Consider the following 18,325-nt stretch of genomic DNA (forward strand, 5'->3'; position numbering starts at 1 on the left):
CAATTTGAATTTCTTGCCATAGAGATCCATTGAATGTTTTCTGTGAAATATTTTCTAAGTGCTAACTTTTGAAATAGCTAAATATTATCTAAAAATCCTTACAGTTATTAAGTCGACTTTCCTCACTTGATTCTGAACACTGACCCCAGGCTGGTTCTAGGATCCAGACCTGGAATTCCAAAAGTAATCTGAAAAGTAATTTATTACAAATAACCTGAATTTACCATTGAGCTCAATGCATTGTTATGTTTAGGAAATAGGATTGTTTATTGCAACCAACTGTGACTGTTTTACAAATTTATTGCTTGAAACAAAAGTATTTATATTCAACCTCTCATTCTGAGAAAGTATATTTTTTATCCCCTTGTGGTTCTAAAAATAAAACAAGCATATATTTTATATATACAAATCATTGGCCTAGAGTTCAGTTATTGAGTGTGTGAAACCATTTGCTGACTGAGTGTGTACAATAAATGCTTTACACTGTCCTCTGGTACTGCCTTACTGCTCGACCAAGCTACCACTTTTGAGAGTAAGGTCATACCTAACTTTGACCTCTATCAGCCTCTGGGGGACTGTGGACTCTGTACACCCTGTACCTATTAGGGAACAGTATATACAGAGCCACTTTCTCACAGAACCCCCCTATATCTTCTGGAGGCGAATCAGATGGTAGAGGGGTAGGTGGCGAAGGCATAGGGATTATATATGAATCCCAAGGGTCTGCTGGGTCTGGCAACTCGCCCTCTTCGTATTCCTCCTCCGAGGTTGTATCCTGATGCGGGTCCTGTGGAGGATCAGGCAGTTGAGGCATTGGGGCTGGACCCTCAGGCAGAGGCAATGGGTCCGGCTGCTGCGCAGTCTGTGGAACCTGTGGAACGTTTGGCTGCGGTGGAAAACGCTGCTTATAATCTGCAAGCATGGCTTGTAGGTCTTGTATCAAAGTAGGAGGCAGATGTGACATCTCGTTCCTACGAGGTTGTGTGTAGCAGGGTCTATGATGCGGAACGACTATGTCTTCCTGATAGTAATGCCCTTGATAATTGTCATCTTCCTCATCATCATCGTCCTCCTGACATTTGATGTGCAGTTCCGAAGGATGGCGAGCAATCCCAAAGGGCCCTTCGTCCTCGTCGTCCACATAATCATCATCGTCACACTGCACATAAGTTTCCAGGAGATGCGAGAGAGTAAGCGGTGAAATGTCCTGCCTTTGAAAAGACTTTAGTTGAAAAGTCCTGGTGGAAACTGGAGTAGAGATCATCGTCGACGAGGTAGTCGTCGACGGGGCTGTGGTAGACTGGATCGTCGACGGGATCGTCGACGGGATCGTAGATGGTGCTATCGTCGTCGACTGGCTCAACGTCGACGGAGCCGTCGTCGACGGGCTCGACATCGATGGAATCTTCGTCAACGAGCTCTTCGTCGACGGGCTCGACGTCGACGGGGTCTTCGTCGATGGAATCTTCGCCGACGAGCTCGACGTCGACGAGCTCTTCGTCGACGATGGAATCTTCGTCGACGATGGAATCTTCGTCGACGATGGAATCTTCGTCGACGATGGAATCTTCGTCGACGATGGAATCTTCGTCGACGATGGAATCTTCGTCGACGATGGAATCTTCGTCGACGAGCTCGACGTCGACAGGCTTTTTAATGGCGGAATCGTCGACGGCGGTACTGCTGACTTCGTCGACGAGGACTTCGTCGACGACGGGCTTCTTTGAGAGGATAGTAATCTTCGTAGACATAATAGGAGAGGTAAGCGCCGTCGTCGTGAATGTTTGCGTCAATGAAGAAGCAGACGAGGTGACAGAAACTGAAGATTGAGAGTAAGCCAAAGATTTTGAAAGGCTTTTACTCACAGTTTGCTTGACTGTAGACTCCTGAGGAGAGTGTGCATCAGAAGTAGAATGATGCGATTTCTGACGCTTCTTCCCTTCGCTGGAAGAGCTGTCCTGCGATCTAGCTCTCTTGCTAGAAGTAGAGGCTTTGTCATCCTCCTCAGCCGAAGAGGATTTAAGCCACAAAAGCACTCTCGCCTCCCTATCCCTGAGAGTTTTAGTAGGGAAGGTGCGGCAAATCTTGCAATCTTTTGCCTCATATTTAGGGTAGAGGCAGTAGATGCAGTCTACATGTTGATCATCAACATGGACTCTCTTCTTGGATGCAGGTCCTGCAGGACTTAAACAAGGCCTTCTTGTCTGACATGCTGAAGCAAGTTGAAAGAAAACTGAGAGGCACTAAGGGAGACTCCCTTCCACACGACGTGCGGTGAAAATCTGAGGAGAACTGGCTCTGCTGAGAGGGTTCTAGAAGGGTGCTGGTGTCTGATTGGTTGTTACCAAATTCTTGGTTCTTTTTGCATAATGAGGTAGATAGGCTGCTAAGATACAGGCTTTTGGCCTTTTCTTTGGGCCTACTACTACTACTAGCATTTTGGCACTACTTTTTTTTTATTTACCGGGGACTCCCGCCTCGGCGACGGGGAATGATTCAGGCATGTGAATCTATGAAAGATACCCCAATACTGGATAACATCAGATATTTCAGGACTAGTTTAAAGTTCTTTTGGGACATGACAAAGGCAGAAGGAGGAAACACATGTTATAGTCCTTTCAAAAGCTGCATCACAACTGCGGGAATAAAAAGTGAGGAGTGGTCTGACAACTGTAAGAAGGCTGAAAGATACCCCCTAACTGTGCCCAAATAAAGCCTTGCCAGGCAACACAGAACAAATAACATAACGTCAGATAACTTGGCCTGGATTTGGACAATCTGGTGTATGCTGCATCAAGCCACAAAACTGTCCCAACAACAGGCATATTGTCTTGTTGAGGGATGCCAGAATTGCCAAGGTTACATCAATTACCTCCGAAGGAAGGTTGAAGTTTATCAGCTGCAGCCGCTCAATCCCCAAACAAGAAGTTAAAGATTGCAACGGCCAGGTGCAGAACCAAGCCCTGTTGCTGTGACAGCCAAACCTCCCAGAGGGGCAGCATGATCGGAGAACATATGCTTAAGCCCACAGGTTCTGGATACCATACTCTTAGTGTCCAAACTAGAGCCATTAGGATAACTTATGCCTCGGTCTGTGCGGATCTTCTTGAGAACTCGGGCAGTAGTGGTATTGACAGAAATGCATACAGGAGTCCAGAGTGCAACTTGAGGCGAAACACTTCTCCGAGCAAGGGAGACCTTTGAAGCTACAAAGTGCAGAAGTGCTGACATTGGCCGTTCTCAGCAGTGGCTGAAAGATCGAGCCCAAGGTTCTCCTCGTTTGCGGAAGAGACCTTGCGCACCTCTGGTGCGACTGCCATTCGTGATTCGCTAGGTATTGTCATCTGAGTTAATTCGCTTTGGCATACACTGAGCCTGCCAAGTAGCTCACCACCAGAGAAATTCATTGGTGGTCAACGCCATTTACAGAAGAGCAAGGCCTCCTGGCCACAGGCTCAATGACTCAACCGCCCTGTTCGTTGTAGTTCCACTTGGTGGTGGTATGGTTCGTGAGCACCCGTTCAAGCCTCCCCTTGATGGAAAGCAGGAAGGCTTTCAAAGCCAAGCAGATGGCCCTCAGCACCAGATTGATGTGGAGCCAGGACTTCGCTGGAAACCAAGTCTCTGATCTCCACTTCCTACAGATGGCTGCACTAACCCAAAAGTGATGCCTCGGTCATCACTGTAAGTTCTGGATGGGGAAGGGAGAGAAGGGGTCTACCGCATCCAATTGCGCCAAGTAACCACAACTGCAGATATTTCACAATCTCCTCTGAAATCAGAATGTGGTCGGAGAGGTACCTGTAATTTTGGGCCCACTAGGACTTAAGATCCCACTGCAGAACCTGCATAGGCCACCTGACATGCTCAACCAGCAGGATGCAAAAAGCCATCAGCATCAGCAGCTTCAGAGTCAACTTCACAGAAATCCAGGACCGAGGCTCAAAGACTGGGATCCTAACCTGAATATCCTGGAGTCCTTCCTGGGGTAAGGCCAAAAAACAGAATATCCTGAATGGCGACGATGAGGAGCGTCTGAGAAGGAATCGGGGTGACTTTGGCATGTTGATAGTAAAACCCCTTAGTCTGGAGGTGGTTGACTAATGCCTGGGGCAAGCCTGTCTTAAACTCCCAACTCATCAAGGTAGGGAAAGACTGGTCAGTCACAAAGGTGCGGCACAGAAGAGGGAAAGGGCAAGGCTTGTCCCTTGTGGACAATCTGTAGGACCCACCTATCCGACGTGATGGCTTGCCAGCCCGGTAAGAATCGGCGAATTCTGCCTCCCACTAGGTAGCTGTGTTCCTGCAAGGGCATGCTAAAGAGGTTTGGCAGGTGGTGTGCAACAGCAGGGAGATGGAGGAAGAGGGCTGGACGGTGTGCTGACCTTGCGGCCTCTACTGCGAAACTCCTAAAGTCCCTGTGGTGGGTGGACGGGCTAACTGTAAGGGATGCCTCTACCAGAGTCACGAAAGGAGTGGTGACACTGTTGCAGTAGATAAGGTGAAAAGACCCAGAGTGCAAGCAGTAGCCCTACTATCCCTAAATCTAAAAAAGAAACTAAGGCATATACAGCACACCGTTAACCATTATTAAAAGCCTCTGGGTATATATAACCCTTTCTCACAGACAAAAATAGTTCAATGATGTCATTCGAGACAGTAATCCAGAAGAGTCTTATTTGCGAGGTTAGCGGATCGGCCACTCATTACGTACCTAGAAGGTCTCAACGTACAATGGTTGGACCACTTGAGATGTTAATGGGAGATGTTTATTAACATTGGACAGTGATGCTTTTACAACCTCCACAGAATACATAGGGGAGAACAGCTGTATTGAATGCAAGAATGGATTCATGAGCACGTCTATTGATAGACTGTGGATTCTGACAGTTATCTATTTGGGCCCGGTCGTTATTCTGGTGCTCGATTCTATTTCCATGCCTTGAAAAAGTCTTAGAATAAGACGAAACACGTGTCGGCAGGCAAATTGTGTGCTGGAATTTTTTTTTTTTATTTGTCTATGACTTCAATAAAGACTGCTGAATAGCAAGAGGACCGACTGACTCTTCTGGATTACTGTCGCGAATGATATCATTGAACTATTTTTGTCTGTGAGAAAGGGTTATATATACCCAGAGGATTTTAATAATGGTTAACGGTGTGCTGTATATGCCTTAGTTTCTTTGTTAAATTTGGTTGCACACTTAGGTGTGCTGACGACACCTTTTGGTAGTAGGTGTTTTGGGTTACTCGAGCACCCGTTTATAGATATTTTAAAAGAAAGAACAAAAATCCTTTATACACTATATGTCCTATGATCATAAGACGATTGTTTACTTAGTGAAGGTGCGGACATTTCCCTTTACAGGGAACACTACTACCTCTCCTGTTTGTATCCCTAAATCGGTCAACAGAGGAAGCATCCATTTCCACAAACAGGCGAGTCCCATCAAAGGGCATAGCCATCAAAGGGGACTGGATATTGGACGACATCCCAGTTAACTGCAGCCAAAATGGCAGTGAACGGCACTGCTGATGCCTATGGTCTGCCTAATGGTACTGGTGGTGTCCAAACCACGACAAATTGGGATCTTGGCAGCATAGCTGCCATCTTGAATCACCTGAGAGTGTGCAGGACGAACGTCTTCAGGCACACCAGGAAGGACTTGTGCCACTGAATCCCAAAGGGTATGTGAGTAGCATCCCAACAAGCAGCTGAAGTTAACAGATCGGAGGGCCATGCTGGTCGATGAAAAGATATGTTTGAGGTAGGTTTCCACTCCCTTAGATTCGCTATCAGGGGTGGGTAATGTGATAGGATTAGATTGGTTGATGGAAGCTTGTACCAATAGGCTTTCTGGAGAGGGTTGCTAGGGCACTGGGAGTAGGGAGGCGGCGCCTGGCAATTTGTCTAGTGACTTTGGGGTCAGAGCTTCGTTAATGGGCCGAAGGGGCTCAGAAGACATTTGCCCCAGTTGAGAGAACATCAATCAAAATAGTTTCCATCTTCATGGTGGGGGGCAACATGTCAAGTTTTTCAGCTGCCCTACCCATTACCGAGGCAGGCTGTGGCTGGTCCAGGGTTAGAAAAAAAAGACCTGTCTCTAGTGAAGTATAGAGGCCGCTAGGCTCCTATAAGTCCTCATACCAGTTTCATGTTGGTAGGGCTGAAAGAACTTGTTATCTGAATTGGTCCCAAAAACTGAATGTTACTGATCCTGTGGTAATTTAGGGGGTGGGGGCTGGACTGAAATGGGCACCTCGGGCAGATTCAGATACAATGTCGGTCGAGGTCGGACGGATATTGAATAAGGCAATTGGAGCCACTTCTTTAGGTGATTAATTCAGCGTTGCAGTGCCCAGGGTCAGCATGAGTCATGGCACCAGCAGCAGAATCGAAGGCAAGACAAATGCAGAGGGTCCAGCTGGTGCAAAGGGCGAACTCACCGGTGGCATCCCAGGAAGAAAACATCTCTGCTTCTTGGTGCCCGAAATTTCGCCAGAGGGAGTCAGCAGGGATCATAAGAGCCGGAGCATGGCTGCCCGGAACTCTTCGATCAAATACTGCGAGACTGGAGGACTCAGACTCTGGCTGTGCCAGAACCAGCTGTGGGATCGTCTCCTAAGTCGGCACACTTTGGGAGTGAGAACGAGAAGATTGGCAACGCCCCCAAAACTTGCTCAGGTGTATGTGACTGGCATGAGGAAGTGGAACTCTTCTTCGATTACTTATATTTCTTATACTTTAGATTTCTTGCACTTACCTGAGAATTTGGAGCATGAGGAAGAACGACCTCTGGAGCTCATCGGTCAAGTCTGGAAACTGTATTAGACCGTGAACGTGGGATGTTGTCCTATTCTTGGCATCGTAAAGTTTCACATTCTTTGTATATCATACTCCTCAATGGATGATTCCTTTGCAAGATCTTTTTCATAGCTAAAAATGTAATCTTTTAAAATGTATCATAGTATTGGGCACAAAGGCTTCAATATTAGAACATTTATGACTTCAAAGAAGGCCCCCAAAAAAGTCTAAATAACCCTTCCATAAAAAGAGATAGAGAGTGAACTTAGTAGAACTCCTAGCAACAAAAATACTTGTGCAAAGACAAATATTTCGATCCCCAAGGCTCTCCACCAACACCTGTAGATGCCAAGGCGAGAGCTGAATCTGGTTATTTTTCACCCATGGTCTGAAAGGGCAATGCGCAGAACGCCATGACCAAGATTCAAAGACGCCATTCCCTTACAGTTATTTATATTTGTTCTGTCCACAGTACAGCTTTAACGGCGAGAACGTTTGCTCAATGAATCCATGTAAATAAATACATTAAAAACATGGACAAGGAGAATGAACAGCAGACCTAAATAGACCCTTCTTACCTTCACTGTCGAGAATGTAATCCCTTGGAAACATGATGCCACACCCCATTATGTCCCCCTTGTAGCATCGAGGCCCAAATGGGTCTCCCACTCCACTGCCATGGAAGATCTTTCCATCATCTGCAACAGAAGCATGAGAAACCCCTGTTATTACAATGAAATAAGCCCTGGGGTCTATGATGTCAAAGAGGAGCCAGCAAACAAGTATAACAGTGGGCTGATAAAATGGCATGAATGCACCATATCATTAGAAAAATTATGATTTTTTTAATATAAATTACTTTTATTTGATTTAGTTTAAATCAGAAAAGGGTGGCACATCCACCAATATACACAAAGTACAAGGACGATTAGATCAATGCATTAATTAACATGATGAGGCAATACCCCAAGAACCTTGATGGCAGATGCAACTGTAGATCCACTCCTGCAAACCTACTGACATAATATCTCGCCATTCTCACAAACAAGTGAATGCTTAGCTTCCTTTTCCAGCACAAAAGTGCTGTGAGCATGTAATGCCATGCCATACAGAAAGATAACGTAACTTGGTGGGAGTGTTTGCCTCAGACTTTCATAATTCCAACAGATAACAGACTTCATCCCTGGAGATATGCATCACAAACTTAAACCTACAACAAACCCACAACCTACAACAAACAAACCAACCTACAATAGCAATCAGATCAAGTCTGCCACTGCACTTTCCAATTACCCTGTTGAGAAAGTCCAGCATCAATGAGATCTACTTTAAGGCACCGAAAGCCAAGCCTTGGAATACTTTCCCGATACAAATCAGAAAATTATCTACCAATCAGGAACTCCGAAAAGCTTTAAAGAACTGGTTCACAAGGTCTGTCCCTTGAACTGCACCAACATTCACATGTCACCTTCCACTCTGTGCACCAGCAATAAGCTAACAACTGATGCATTAATTCCAGATACTCAATTGGAGCTAGTAAGTGCCAACATGAGCAAACCTATCAACTTTATACTACTCTACATTACTAAAATATTTATACGCAACACCAATCCAACAGCAACAAGGCAGAGTAAGCATCGGAGTCTCACATACTGCACTAAACGCAACCCATATAAAAGATATATATCAAGAAAAAATACATATACAAAGAAAATATATATATAGATCTATCTATGTGCTCTCTCGTACAGATCTATATCTCTCCCTCATATATATACATATGAGAGAGTACATACCACTATAGTGTTTCTGATTACTGATGTTTACAACATCAGATATGTGGAATGAATATTAATGGTGCTTTCTACCTAGTAGAAATGACAACAGATTCACATTTTGCCTCTTACGGGCAGTTAGTGAGCTGCTTATTTAGGAGTTTTATAAAGCGCAAACTTGACCTGTCAGGGTATCAGAGAGCTGCACAAATAGCAAACAAGTCATACAAATAAAAGAAGCAATCAGTTATAAGTAAGAATAGAAAAACTGTAAAGTAACCAAAGGAGAGGTAGATTCATGATCTGGAGTAATCTACTTGCGAATCATCCAGCTGCGCTCCTCAGGGTTGTTATTGGAGATGTTTTGTTAATCAGAAGCCTTTTCACTTCTTTTTTTAAGGAGGTCGTCGAGGGGTGGTCTTGATTATGAGTGGCAGTGCGGCTCATATTCTAGGGGCTAAGCCAGAGGAGGAGCGTTTGAAAGTTTTTTCTGTTGAGCCCCTGCAGGTTCAGCAATAGAGAGCTGGCGCTTCTTAAGGAACGGTATCCCCTCTGATAATTCAAGTTTATTGGGCAGGTATACAGGAGTGTTGTGGTGAAGGGCCTGTGTGTCATGCAGGCTATTTTAAGCTGGATCTTTGCTTCAAATAGGAGCCAATTTAGAAGTTTTAGGTCTGGAGTGATATGATCACATTTACTGGATATGGTGACTAGCCTAGCAGTTGAGTTTAGCACGGCTTAGTAGCGCTAGCCTTGCTTTGGGAAGACCTGCAAGAATAGCCCTCTGAAATCTAACTTGGGAAATGACTAGGGATTAGACTGTCAAATGAGTCATCAGGGGGCAAGAATGGTTTGATTTCCCCTAGAATGTTCAGTTGGTAGTTGGCTCCCCTGGTTGTTGCGCTGATGTGATCTTGCATATTCAGATATTCGTCCAAAGTTATACCAAGTGATATAGTACAGTCAATGATGTAGGGGGTGTAATTTAGAGCTTGTAAGCTGTTTGACCCATTCCTCTATGGGGGCACAGTGATCTTGGGAGGGCGATCAAGAGAAATTCAGTTTTGAGTACGTTGAACTAAGGGGGTTGTGGGTTAACCATTGTTGGGTTTTCAGAAGGGTGCAGCTGAGTCCCTTAACATCCTGGGGTGAAGACATTTTCGAGTATAATTGTGTATCATCAGCATACATGGGGTAATGAATATTTGAGCTCTTCAGAATTTCTGTGAGGGGTTCCATGAACAGATTGAATACCGTAGAGAGTGTGTGGATCCTTGAGGCACTCCAATTGAAATCAGAGTAGTGTCGGAGAGGGTATGATTGACTTTTATTATTTGCTATGTAGGAACGATGCAAACCAGTTTGAAAGCGGTCCAGATAGCCCCATCCTGGACTCCAGTAGGCCGATCATGCGGTCATGTTTGACTACGTCATACGCAAAGGAGAGATCCAGAAGTATAAGCATGCATGATTCTTTCTGATCAAGCAATCTTAGGGCATCATCTACAATACGGGTTAAAGCTGTTTCAGTGCTTTGTTCCGTTCTGAAACCAGATTGGCAGTTGTCCAGGAAATTACATTTTTCAATGTGGTCAGAGTGGCAGGTTACGCATTTTTCTAGGACTTTTGCTAGTGTCAAGAGGTTGGTAATGGTACGGAATTCATTGAGGCTAGACTGGTTCGCATTAGGCTTTTTTTAGGGTAGGTGTGACTCTTTGGACAATCTGGTATCAGGCCCTGAGAGAGGGATGCATTATTAATCATGTCCAGAGCAGGGAAATGGAGGATTTAAGCTCTTTGGTGAGCTTGGCGGGCAAAGGATCGCAGAAATGGTTGGGGTTTTTTAGTGATATTATCTTGAGCATGTCAACTTCGCATTGTTTTTGGTAGTAAAGCCGGATTGGGGGTTTCTCACCAGATGTTGTACAGGGAGGAGACTAAATTGGGAATGTTTTAATAGATGCTGGGAGGCAAGTAAATGCTGGGAGACAAGATCTTCTTGGTCCTTTCCATGAAATGGGTGGAGAAGTTGTTTACACAAGTAAAAGATACCTTATCTTCAGAATGGGAATTAGAGTTGTGAGTTGCTTGTTGTTTGAGAGTTCAAATCGTTTTTTGGGTCTGTTTTTGCAGTATAAGCAACAGGCTGACATTGCCACCAGAGTTGGGACACAAGTGTGCATGGTGGGTTGGACGGCTGCCACTCTCCCGCCAACCAGACATGCGCACAATCGGTGGAGTCTAAATCCACCTGCACATATTACTCGAGCCGGCGTGTGACTCAGAAGTGATAGCCGCAGCCCCCGGGCTCAGTAAAGAGATTTGAGAATATCTGCCCCTGCCAATCCAGGCGCTGCTTCAACAGAAGGAGCAGCATCTGGATTGGCTCAGACGCAGGGGGTGGGAGGCGGCTGTCTCTCCTTTCTGCGGTAAGAGCTGCTTCAGCACTTCAATCGTCTTGCTCAGGTAAGTGAGTTTAACTATGGAAACCGGGTGAAGTAGTGACGTTCTTCTCTTGGATTGTTTTGGATACAGAAATAATATTAAGTGTATGAGCGTGGTTCCTTATGCCAATGATGGTGCACCCATATGTAGTGTGATTGTTTAACTTTGTGTGTTTTTCCTCTGCATGCGTGCGTGTCCGTAAGAAGAGAGAGACCCTCTGCTCCAGCTCGGCTCGCTTTTACACTAGAACGGATGTCAGTTGTACCTGCTCTCGCTGCTCCTTGGCCATTCTCATAGCCTGTGAAAGTGGCAGTAGGCCCTCCTCATGGAGGATCCACCGGGGAGCGTTGTCAGACACTTGAGAGGAGGGTAATCTCACAGACCCATGGGGTGCACACCCCCTAAGAACCAAAGGGTTCCTGGCATCTGCAAATAATGTACTATATGAGGAATGAGCAATTCCTGGGAATAACTGACTAGGAAGGGGGGAAGAACAGGTCTTTCTTCAAAATGCCCTCACACACCCCAAGGGATGTCATGCTTCATCATTTGGGCATTTGCCCCTCGTCAAGCCGGCGCTGCAATGCCTGACGGGCTCCCGAAACCGGGGCTCTTTATCGGGGATCTTTTGAAGAAGCCGTATGGGTGCGTGTAGGTGTGAGGGCTGGGTAGTGCACAAAAGTGTGGGGTGAGTAAAATAGGTATAGAGCCGTCCTACTTAATTCAAGTTTTAATTATTGAGGTAGCTCCAGCCTAATTTAAAAATATGTAGAAGCCCTATATAGGAGTGATGTTCCATAAGGGCTAATCAAAGATGGACGTGGTCAACATGTTTCGTGCCCCAGAAGGGGTCAATGGCACTTCGTCAGGACCAATGTGAAAGTGTGAGGTGAGTGCACTGCCGTCTAGCACTAGTTGCTGAAAACGGTAGGGGTTATTACTAAGGAACCGGTACTGGGGTATAGAAAGACCCCACGTGACCTAGTCCCGGCTGACGGGGATAAGACCAGAGCACCTTGGTTGCTCCGGTATAAAGGTAGACGAGCAACTTGCTGATGTCCTACCCTCGCTCTGGGCCCCGAGCGAGGGTAGGACATCGTGTTGTGCTGTGATCAAGATCACTTTCTATGGCTGTAGGAGGGTCTTGAAACCGAGGTTGAGATGAGTCGGAGTGTTGTTGGAGGACTGAAAATTTTTATATTACCATTATTATAGATGGAGATCAAGTTATGATGACTTGATGAGGTGCTTATGGTTGGTGTTTATACCTCATGGATTTCCTCCAATCATGGATTTCCTCCAATCTGAGATTCCCCCGCTCTCCCCCCCAAAATTTCCAGCCAGCTTATTGTGTTGTTTGTGAAGAAGAGGTTGATCAAGCTTGAAGTGTCCATTCCTACCACTGATGAATGAAAGTGTTTCAGGTATTTCTTTCATGAGATTGTGCTTTTAAGTTTTTTGTGGCAGTTTTCAATAGGTTAGTCGGGTAAGGAATTTTGTGCAAGATAGAACCGGTTTAGTTCAAATACCCGAGAAAGGAGTTATTGCTGTAGTGATCCAAGATGGGCCGTTTAGAATCAGGACAGAAGCTACTCGCTCCAAGCTTGGCATGTTAGGAGGAGAGGAGAACAGCATGTGGAAATAGTGTGGTCTTCTTGAAGAACATTGAGTTGGACCCAACAAGATGTAAAGCGTGCGAGTCGTCTGGTCATCTAATCTAGGTACTGTTATGGTTCTTATGTCCTGAGGGCTACCGGTGTCAATCTCAAGGAGACAAATAGTGGGATATGTTGATATTCCATGTGAACCAGGTAAGCGTACTAGGTAAACATTAATTGGTCAATTCACTTTAAGGGAGTGTGTTGGAGGCCTTTCTGTTTCAGAGATTCTAAACTATTATCTAACAAACTTAAGATTACATTTCAATTTCACATCCAGTTATAAAGGCTGCCTCCTATGTGATGAACAGTTTCTCTTTTCATGAAGAGGTTGGTTGTTTCTAAGGTGGTAGGAGTACTCTTATCCAGCAAACTAAAGTTGAGCAGTCCAATTTACAAGGTCATAAAGACGTCTGCATTTAGTGACCTGAGCAATGAAGTAAATTCCATTCAAAAGTCCTAGTTCCATTTGCATAACAAAGATGGCTGTCTCCAGCAATCTGAGCACAGGAGAACGTACGATCAGCATGGAGATCATGGCAGGGACCAGAATGGTACTCGAGGGCCACCAGGCCATTCAATCCCTGCCTTGTTCAACTGAGCTCAGAGTCAGGTTACACCCCCCTCCCCCTCAACTTAAGCTCTGGGTCCTGCTGCAGCCCATGTAGCCCTTAGGCAGGGGCCAGGGAGTCCCAAAACAATAGCACCTACCTCCTAGGGCTTGCAAAATGTGTTTAAGAGAAGCAAAATGCTAAGCTTTGTCAGACTAGTTACCAGAACCCCCAGTAGGTATGCGCAAGCCCTCACCAATGGCTGTGTGACACCCTGAGAAGCAGGTCCGGGATGGAGTAAAAGAGGCCCTACTTGGGTCGCTGGCAGGACTACGGCCAATTAGATGGCAGAGCGTCTCTCCAGTGCGGCGGGTCTACATTCAGAGGCAGGATCACAAATGGAAAAGCAAGGTCAATTTGCTAGAGTAGACAGACATATTTAGGTATGGATTTTCCAATTATTAGTGTTTATCAAAGGAATGCACTTGATTGAGAAGCAATAGAAGTGTTGTTCAATCAGGACTATCCACAAATATTTCCTTAAGGAAGCAGTCTTTGCAACACCTGAAAAGACACTTATTTGGCTTGGGGTGCTAATAAGTCACCATATAAAACAAAGAAAGAATAAGCAACCACGAAGAAAGAAATATGCTACCATAACACATACCTACTCCATAAAGATCGCTTCTGAAAAAGCACAGGAAGCCTGAAACTAAGTGAGCTTCCCTAACTGCATGGAGAAAAATCCTCACAAGTTTCTTATCCATAGCTATGAATCTTGAAAAGAGGAGACCTTAATATGAGGATTCCCTTCGCAAGACATGCAGGGGATAATTTCAAAGACATGGCCTCAAGTGGAAGTGGCGTCCACAGTCTTAAAACCCCCATGCCACCTAGAAGTTCTAAACAATGCAGTGTATAGGCTAATTTTACCATTACCTTCAATGCATATATTTTTTTAACAGCACCATTTACATTTTAGTGGGGTTCCCACATTGGTACTGAGAAAAATTCAAAGCACAGGAATCTTTGAAAGATTTTATTCTGGAGATTGTCTTCACTGTTAATTTAAATCATTTGATTCTAAGCTCACTGTAACATATAGTTTCAAAGAATGTATAAATGTCTGGCAATTAGCAGGGAGAGTAAGTGATGGAGTGAGTGTGACATGGAGCAACTGCAATGCGAACAATAGATAGTTGAGGAGAGGTAAAAGCAGGGTAAAAGAAACCAGAAAAACCCACTCCGGTGGCGTGTGCTTCCTCTGCTAAATGTCCACTCTCTAAAGGGTGTGATGGATATTTGACCCAATATTTCAATGAGGACAACCATTTTACAACCAGAAATCACCAAAGAAATTAATTTAAGAAGTATGCAGGTACGTGTCTTTCTATATGAGTGGATTTATGTAGCTTAGTAATGTGTGCATGACACAAAAGTGTTTTTCAATAGATGCAGAAAGGCTGAGTTTGATGGAAAAGGGAAGAAGGTCCCCAGTAAAAAACCTCACATTCCCCCAAATGCAAGCCCTAAAAAAATCATTGTTGTGTAAGACTTGATACGTTCTCTGTATTTTAGCTACATGTTCCTCGTGATCAAGCTCTAAGCTTACACATATACAAGACTGGTCTTAACCACTTAAATAGAATTTATACCAGGAATCGTGATTTGTTTTTTTCCTTTTTCCGAACGAATGTAGGAGAACGTTTTTGATAAGTTGCTGTAAGAGAGTGATAGAGAAGGAGCAACACGGACATAGAACTACTTTTAGAAAATAGCAGTCCTACTCACCTGCATGGTACGCCACTGAGCCCCTACTCCATCCTGGATGCCTGTTCTTCGGGTAATCCTTAGAAAGAGAAAAAAGAGGAGGTTGATAGAGTAAGGGGCAAACTAGAAGACCTACTGAATATTTACATGAGAAGTGGGAGTGGTGGGTAAGGCCAAAGGGTTCTGCAAGATATGTGTTTTTGTCCCAGTACTATGTATAAGGGAGTATTCGGTTTTGATTCCTACCATTTCTCGTGTGAAAAAAGTAGCCCACATATCAAAGGTCAATTTCCAGCCTGGGCCTTTTTAACAATGAAATAAAGGTGTATGGGGAAGAATCCATGGAAAGTTGTGTGAGACTGCAGCCAGCAGAGCAGACTGTATGGAAGCAGATTAGTCAACAGTAGAAGGAGAATTTGGTCAATAGCCGAAGACCCATGGTTAGAACTTCAGGTCAGTGAAACTACTGTAACGTAAACAAAATCTGACAACACAAGGTGACGTGCCAACACAGCAAAACACGAAGTAAAGTGATCCAGGCAAAAGATAAGAATGGAACCAGTGACTTACCTGTAACAAAGGGTTTGCAGTTTTAAGCTCTTCTAGATTCACATTGTGTGCATTATTCCACTATCTACTGGGTGTCGACATAGTCCAAGTTAGTGGGGCTAACTAGGACGTAAACCATAAGCCCACAATGCCCATTAGCATGACAGTTTTCGATTTTTTGTTGGGTGTTTTGATGACCATATTGCTGCGACACGTCTCACTTTGAGATATTAGAAATGAATGCTAAGGTTGCCTCTTTCTTCCTTCCAGAATGTCCTTTTGGCTTTTTAAATATTTGTTTATAACATGCTTGTACTGTCTGGACTATCAAAATGACAACAAATCCTTTAAATACACCTGGTTCTAATGTGTAAGTTGTGTGTGCTACAAAAAATATGTAATATATTGTAGGTCGTCTACATCCAGAGTAGGTAGCACTCCTTCAAATGAATGAGTTGGATTTTGAGGAGAAATTATGTGTTTGTATTGTTTGGTTAACATGTAAATGTGACAACAACTTAAGATATTAATTTTGGATGTATTTTCATAATGATCTTGTCTGTTTGAATAATTGAATAACATTTGTGTTGTGCGTTAAGATTTTTATATTTTGGAGTGGAGTTTCGAGGTGGAGCAAGATAGTGATTTTTACGCAAGCTCCGAGGACATCTCCCGTGGGCCAAAAAAAAAAAAAGCAGAGAAAAGACAGCCCTTTTGTGACAGAAGGGGCACCCAACTCCCCACTACTGAGGCAGAAATCCTGAGTCCTCAAGAGTTGAATATGTGGGTATATTCAGCCCGGACTCCCGAGCCACGCAAACAAGATAACGACCACAAGCCAGCAAACTGAGAAAAGAGAGAGGGCCTGGGAACCTGGAGACTAGTCTTGAGGGCAGCGGAGTCCCTAAAACACATCCCCCTCATTAACATAAGTAGGAAAAAAATTCAGGCACCAAGAGGACATTTGTCCACAAGCTTGTCCTTTTTTTAAGAGGAGGCTGAGGGGTGAAAACTACACCTATGAACTGAAGGAGAGGCGCAAGCAGGAGAGAGCTGTGTAAGCCAAGCCAAGCTAATGTACAAGGTCTAATCAAGAGCAGAAGAGTCGATCTGCACATATCATGTAAAGAGCATAAGAATTATGTTACTTACCCAGTAAGCATCTGTTCTTGGCATGTAGTGGTGTAGATTCACATGCTTTGCATAAGTCCGTCAAGTGTTGGAATCGGATGATTACAAGTTGTTTTTCTTCAAATAATTCTTTGAGTCATAAGGCTATGTGACTCCTCCCTTCAGTAACACTGCGCATGGGCATCAACTACATTGTTAGATTCTTTTCTTGTAGGTGGGTGAGAATGGAGTTAGAAATAGTTTAAGTTATGTATGTCCATGCAAGTAATGTAACTTAATGTAAACTACCAACCACACATTTACCCGGGGAGGAGGGAGGGCATATGTGAATCTACAGCACTTCATGCCTAGAACAGATGCTTACTGGGTAAGTAACAATCTGTTTGAGGAATGTGTGGCTGTGGCTGTAGATGCACATGCTTTGCATGTGGCTATCCTGTGAGGGTTGGAGCATTTTTAAATAGAGTACCTAGTACTGCCTGTCCAACAATAGACTGTTGGCGGGCTGCCACATCCACACAATAATGTTTTGTGAGAGTGTGATGTTAAGAGTGACCAAGATGCTGCTTTACATATTTCAGCAATTGGAATGTTCCCACAAAATACCATAGAAGCTCCATTTTTTCTAGTGGAGTGGGCTTTAGGGATAACTATTAGTTGTCCTTTAGCATAACATGTTTGGATGAATTTAACTATCCATCTGGCAAAACCATTTTTTAAAATTTTTCTCCCAGTGTGTGGTGATGAAAAGGCAACAAATAGTTGCTTTGTATTTCTGAAACCCCAAGTTCTCTCAAAATAATACAGTAAAGCTCTTTTGACATCTAAAGTATGAAAAAATACTTCTGCAACAGAAATTTGTTTTGAAAGAACACAGGTAGTCCAATGCATTGGTTTATATGAAAAGGAGAGACAACTTTAGGAAGGATCTTTGGGTTTGTCCTCAAGACAACCTTATTTTTATGCAGTTGGAAGAAGGGCTCTTCTAAGGCATGGGTACTCACAAACTTTCTCTCAGGGGCCAAATTTACAGTGTGGTTTATGGCCGAGGGCCGCACGGGTGGGGGCAGTGGGGGAGGGGTGCGGGGCTGGAACAAAAAAAAATAAACTATGCCCATGAGGTTGAACACAGGCCCCTGCAGCGGACGCCTTCGTCCACTGAGCCACTAGACCCGGCATACACACCTCTATTTATCTCGCTCTCTCTCCCTCTCTGCTCGTCTCCCTCTCTCTGCTCGTCTCGCCCTCCCTCTCTGCTCGTCTCGCCCTCCCTCTCTGCTCGTCTCGCCCTCCCTCTCTGCTCGTCTCGCCCTCCCTCTCTGCTCGTCTCGCCCTCCCTCTCTGCTCGTCTCGCCCTCCCTCTCTGCTCGTCTCGCCCTCCCTCTCTGCTCGTCTCGCCCTCCCTCTCTGCTCGTCTCGCCCTCCCTCTCTGCTCGTCTCCCTCTCTGCTCGTCTCCCTCTCTCTGCTCGTCTCCCTCTCTCTGCTCGTCTCCCTCTCTCTGCTCGTCTTCCTCTCTCTGCTCGTCTTCCTCTCTCTGCTCGTCTTCCTCTCTCTGCTCGTCTTCCTCTCTCTGCTCGTCTCCCTCTCTCTGCTCGTCTCCCTCTGTCTCCCTCCCTCTCTCTCCCGCTGTCTCCCTCCCT

At 44.8% G+C, this 18,325-nt stretch overlaps 1 protein-coding gene across 3 annotated transcripts in view; it reads right to left on the bottom strand.

The window, feature by feature from the left end:
• Positions 1-18,325, bottom strand: part of SPRYD3 (SPRY domain containing 3) — a 324,679-nt gene that overhangs the window by 44,141 nt on the left and 262,213 nt on the right. For all 3 annotated transcript variants that reach the window (XM_085654647.1, XM_085654645.1, XM_085654646.1), the window contains exons 8-9: positions 15,026-15,083; positions 7,384-7,503 (exon numbers count right to left, since the gene is read on the bottom strand). In XM_085654647.1, coding sequence (XP_085510773.1) covers positions 7,384-7,503; positions 15,026-15,083 — 178 coding nt within the window. The remainder of the gene's footprint in view (positions 1-7,383; positions 7,504-15,025; positions 15,084-18,325) is intronic.

The sequence above is a fragment of the Triturus cristatus genome, chromosome 4_1 (assembly GCF_964204655.1).
Source record: "Triturus cristatus chromosome 4_1, aTriCri1.1, whole genome shotgun sequence".
Lineage (NCBI taxonomy): Eukaryota > Metazoa > Chordata > Amphibia > Caudata > Salamandridae > Triturus > Triturus cristatus.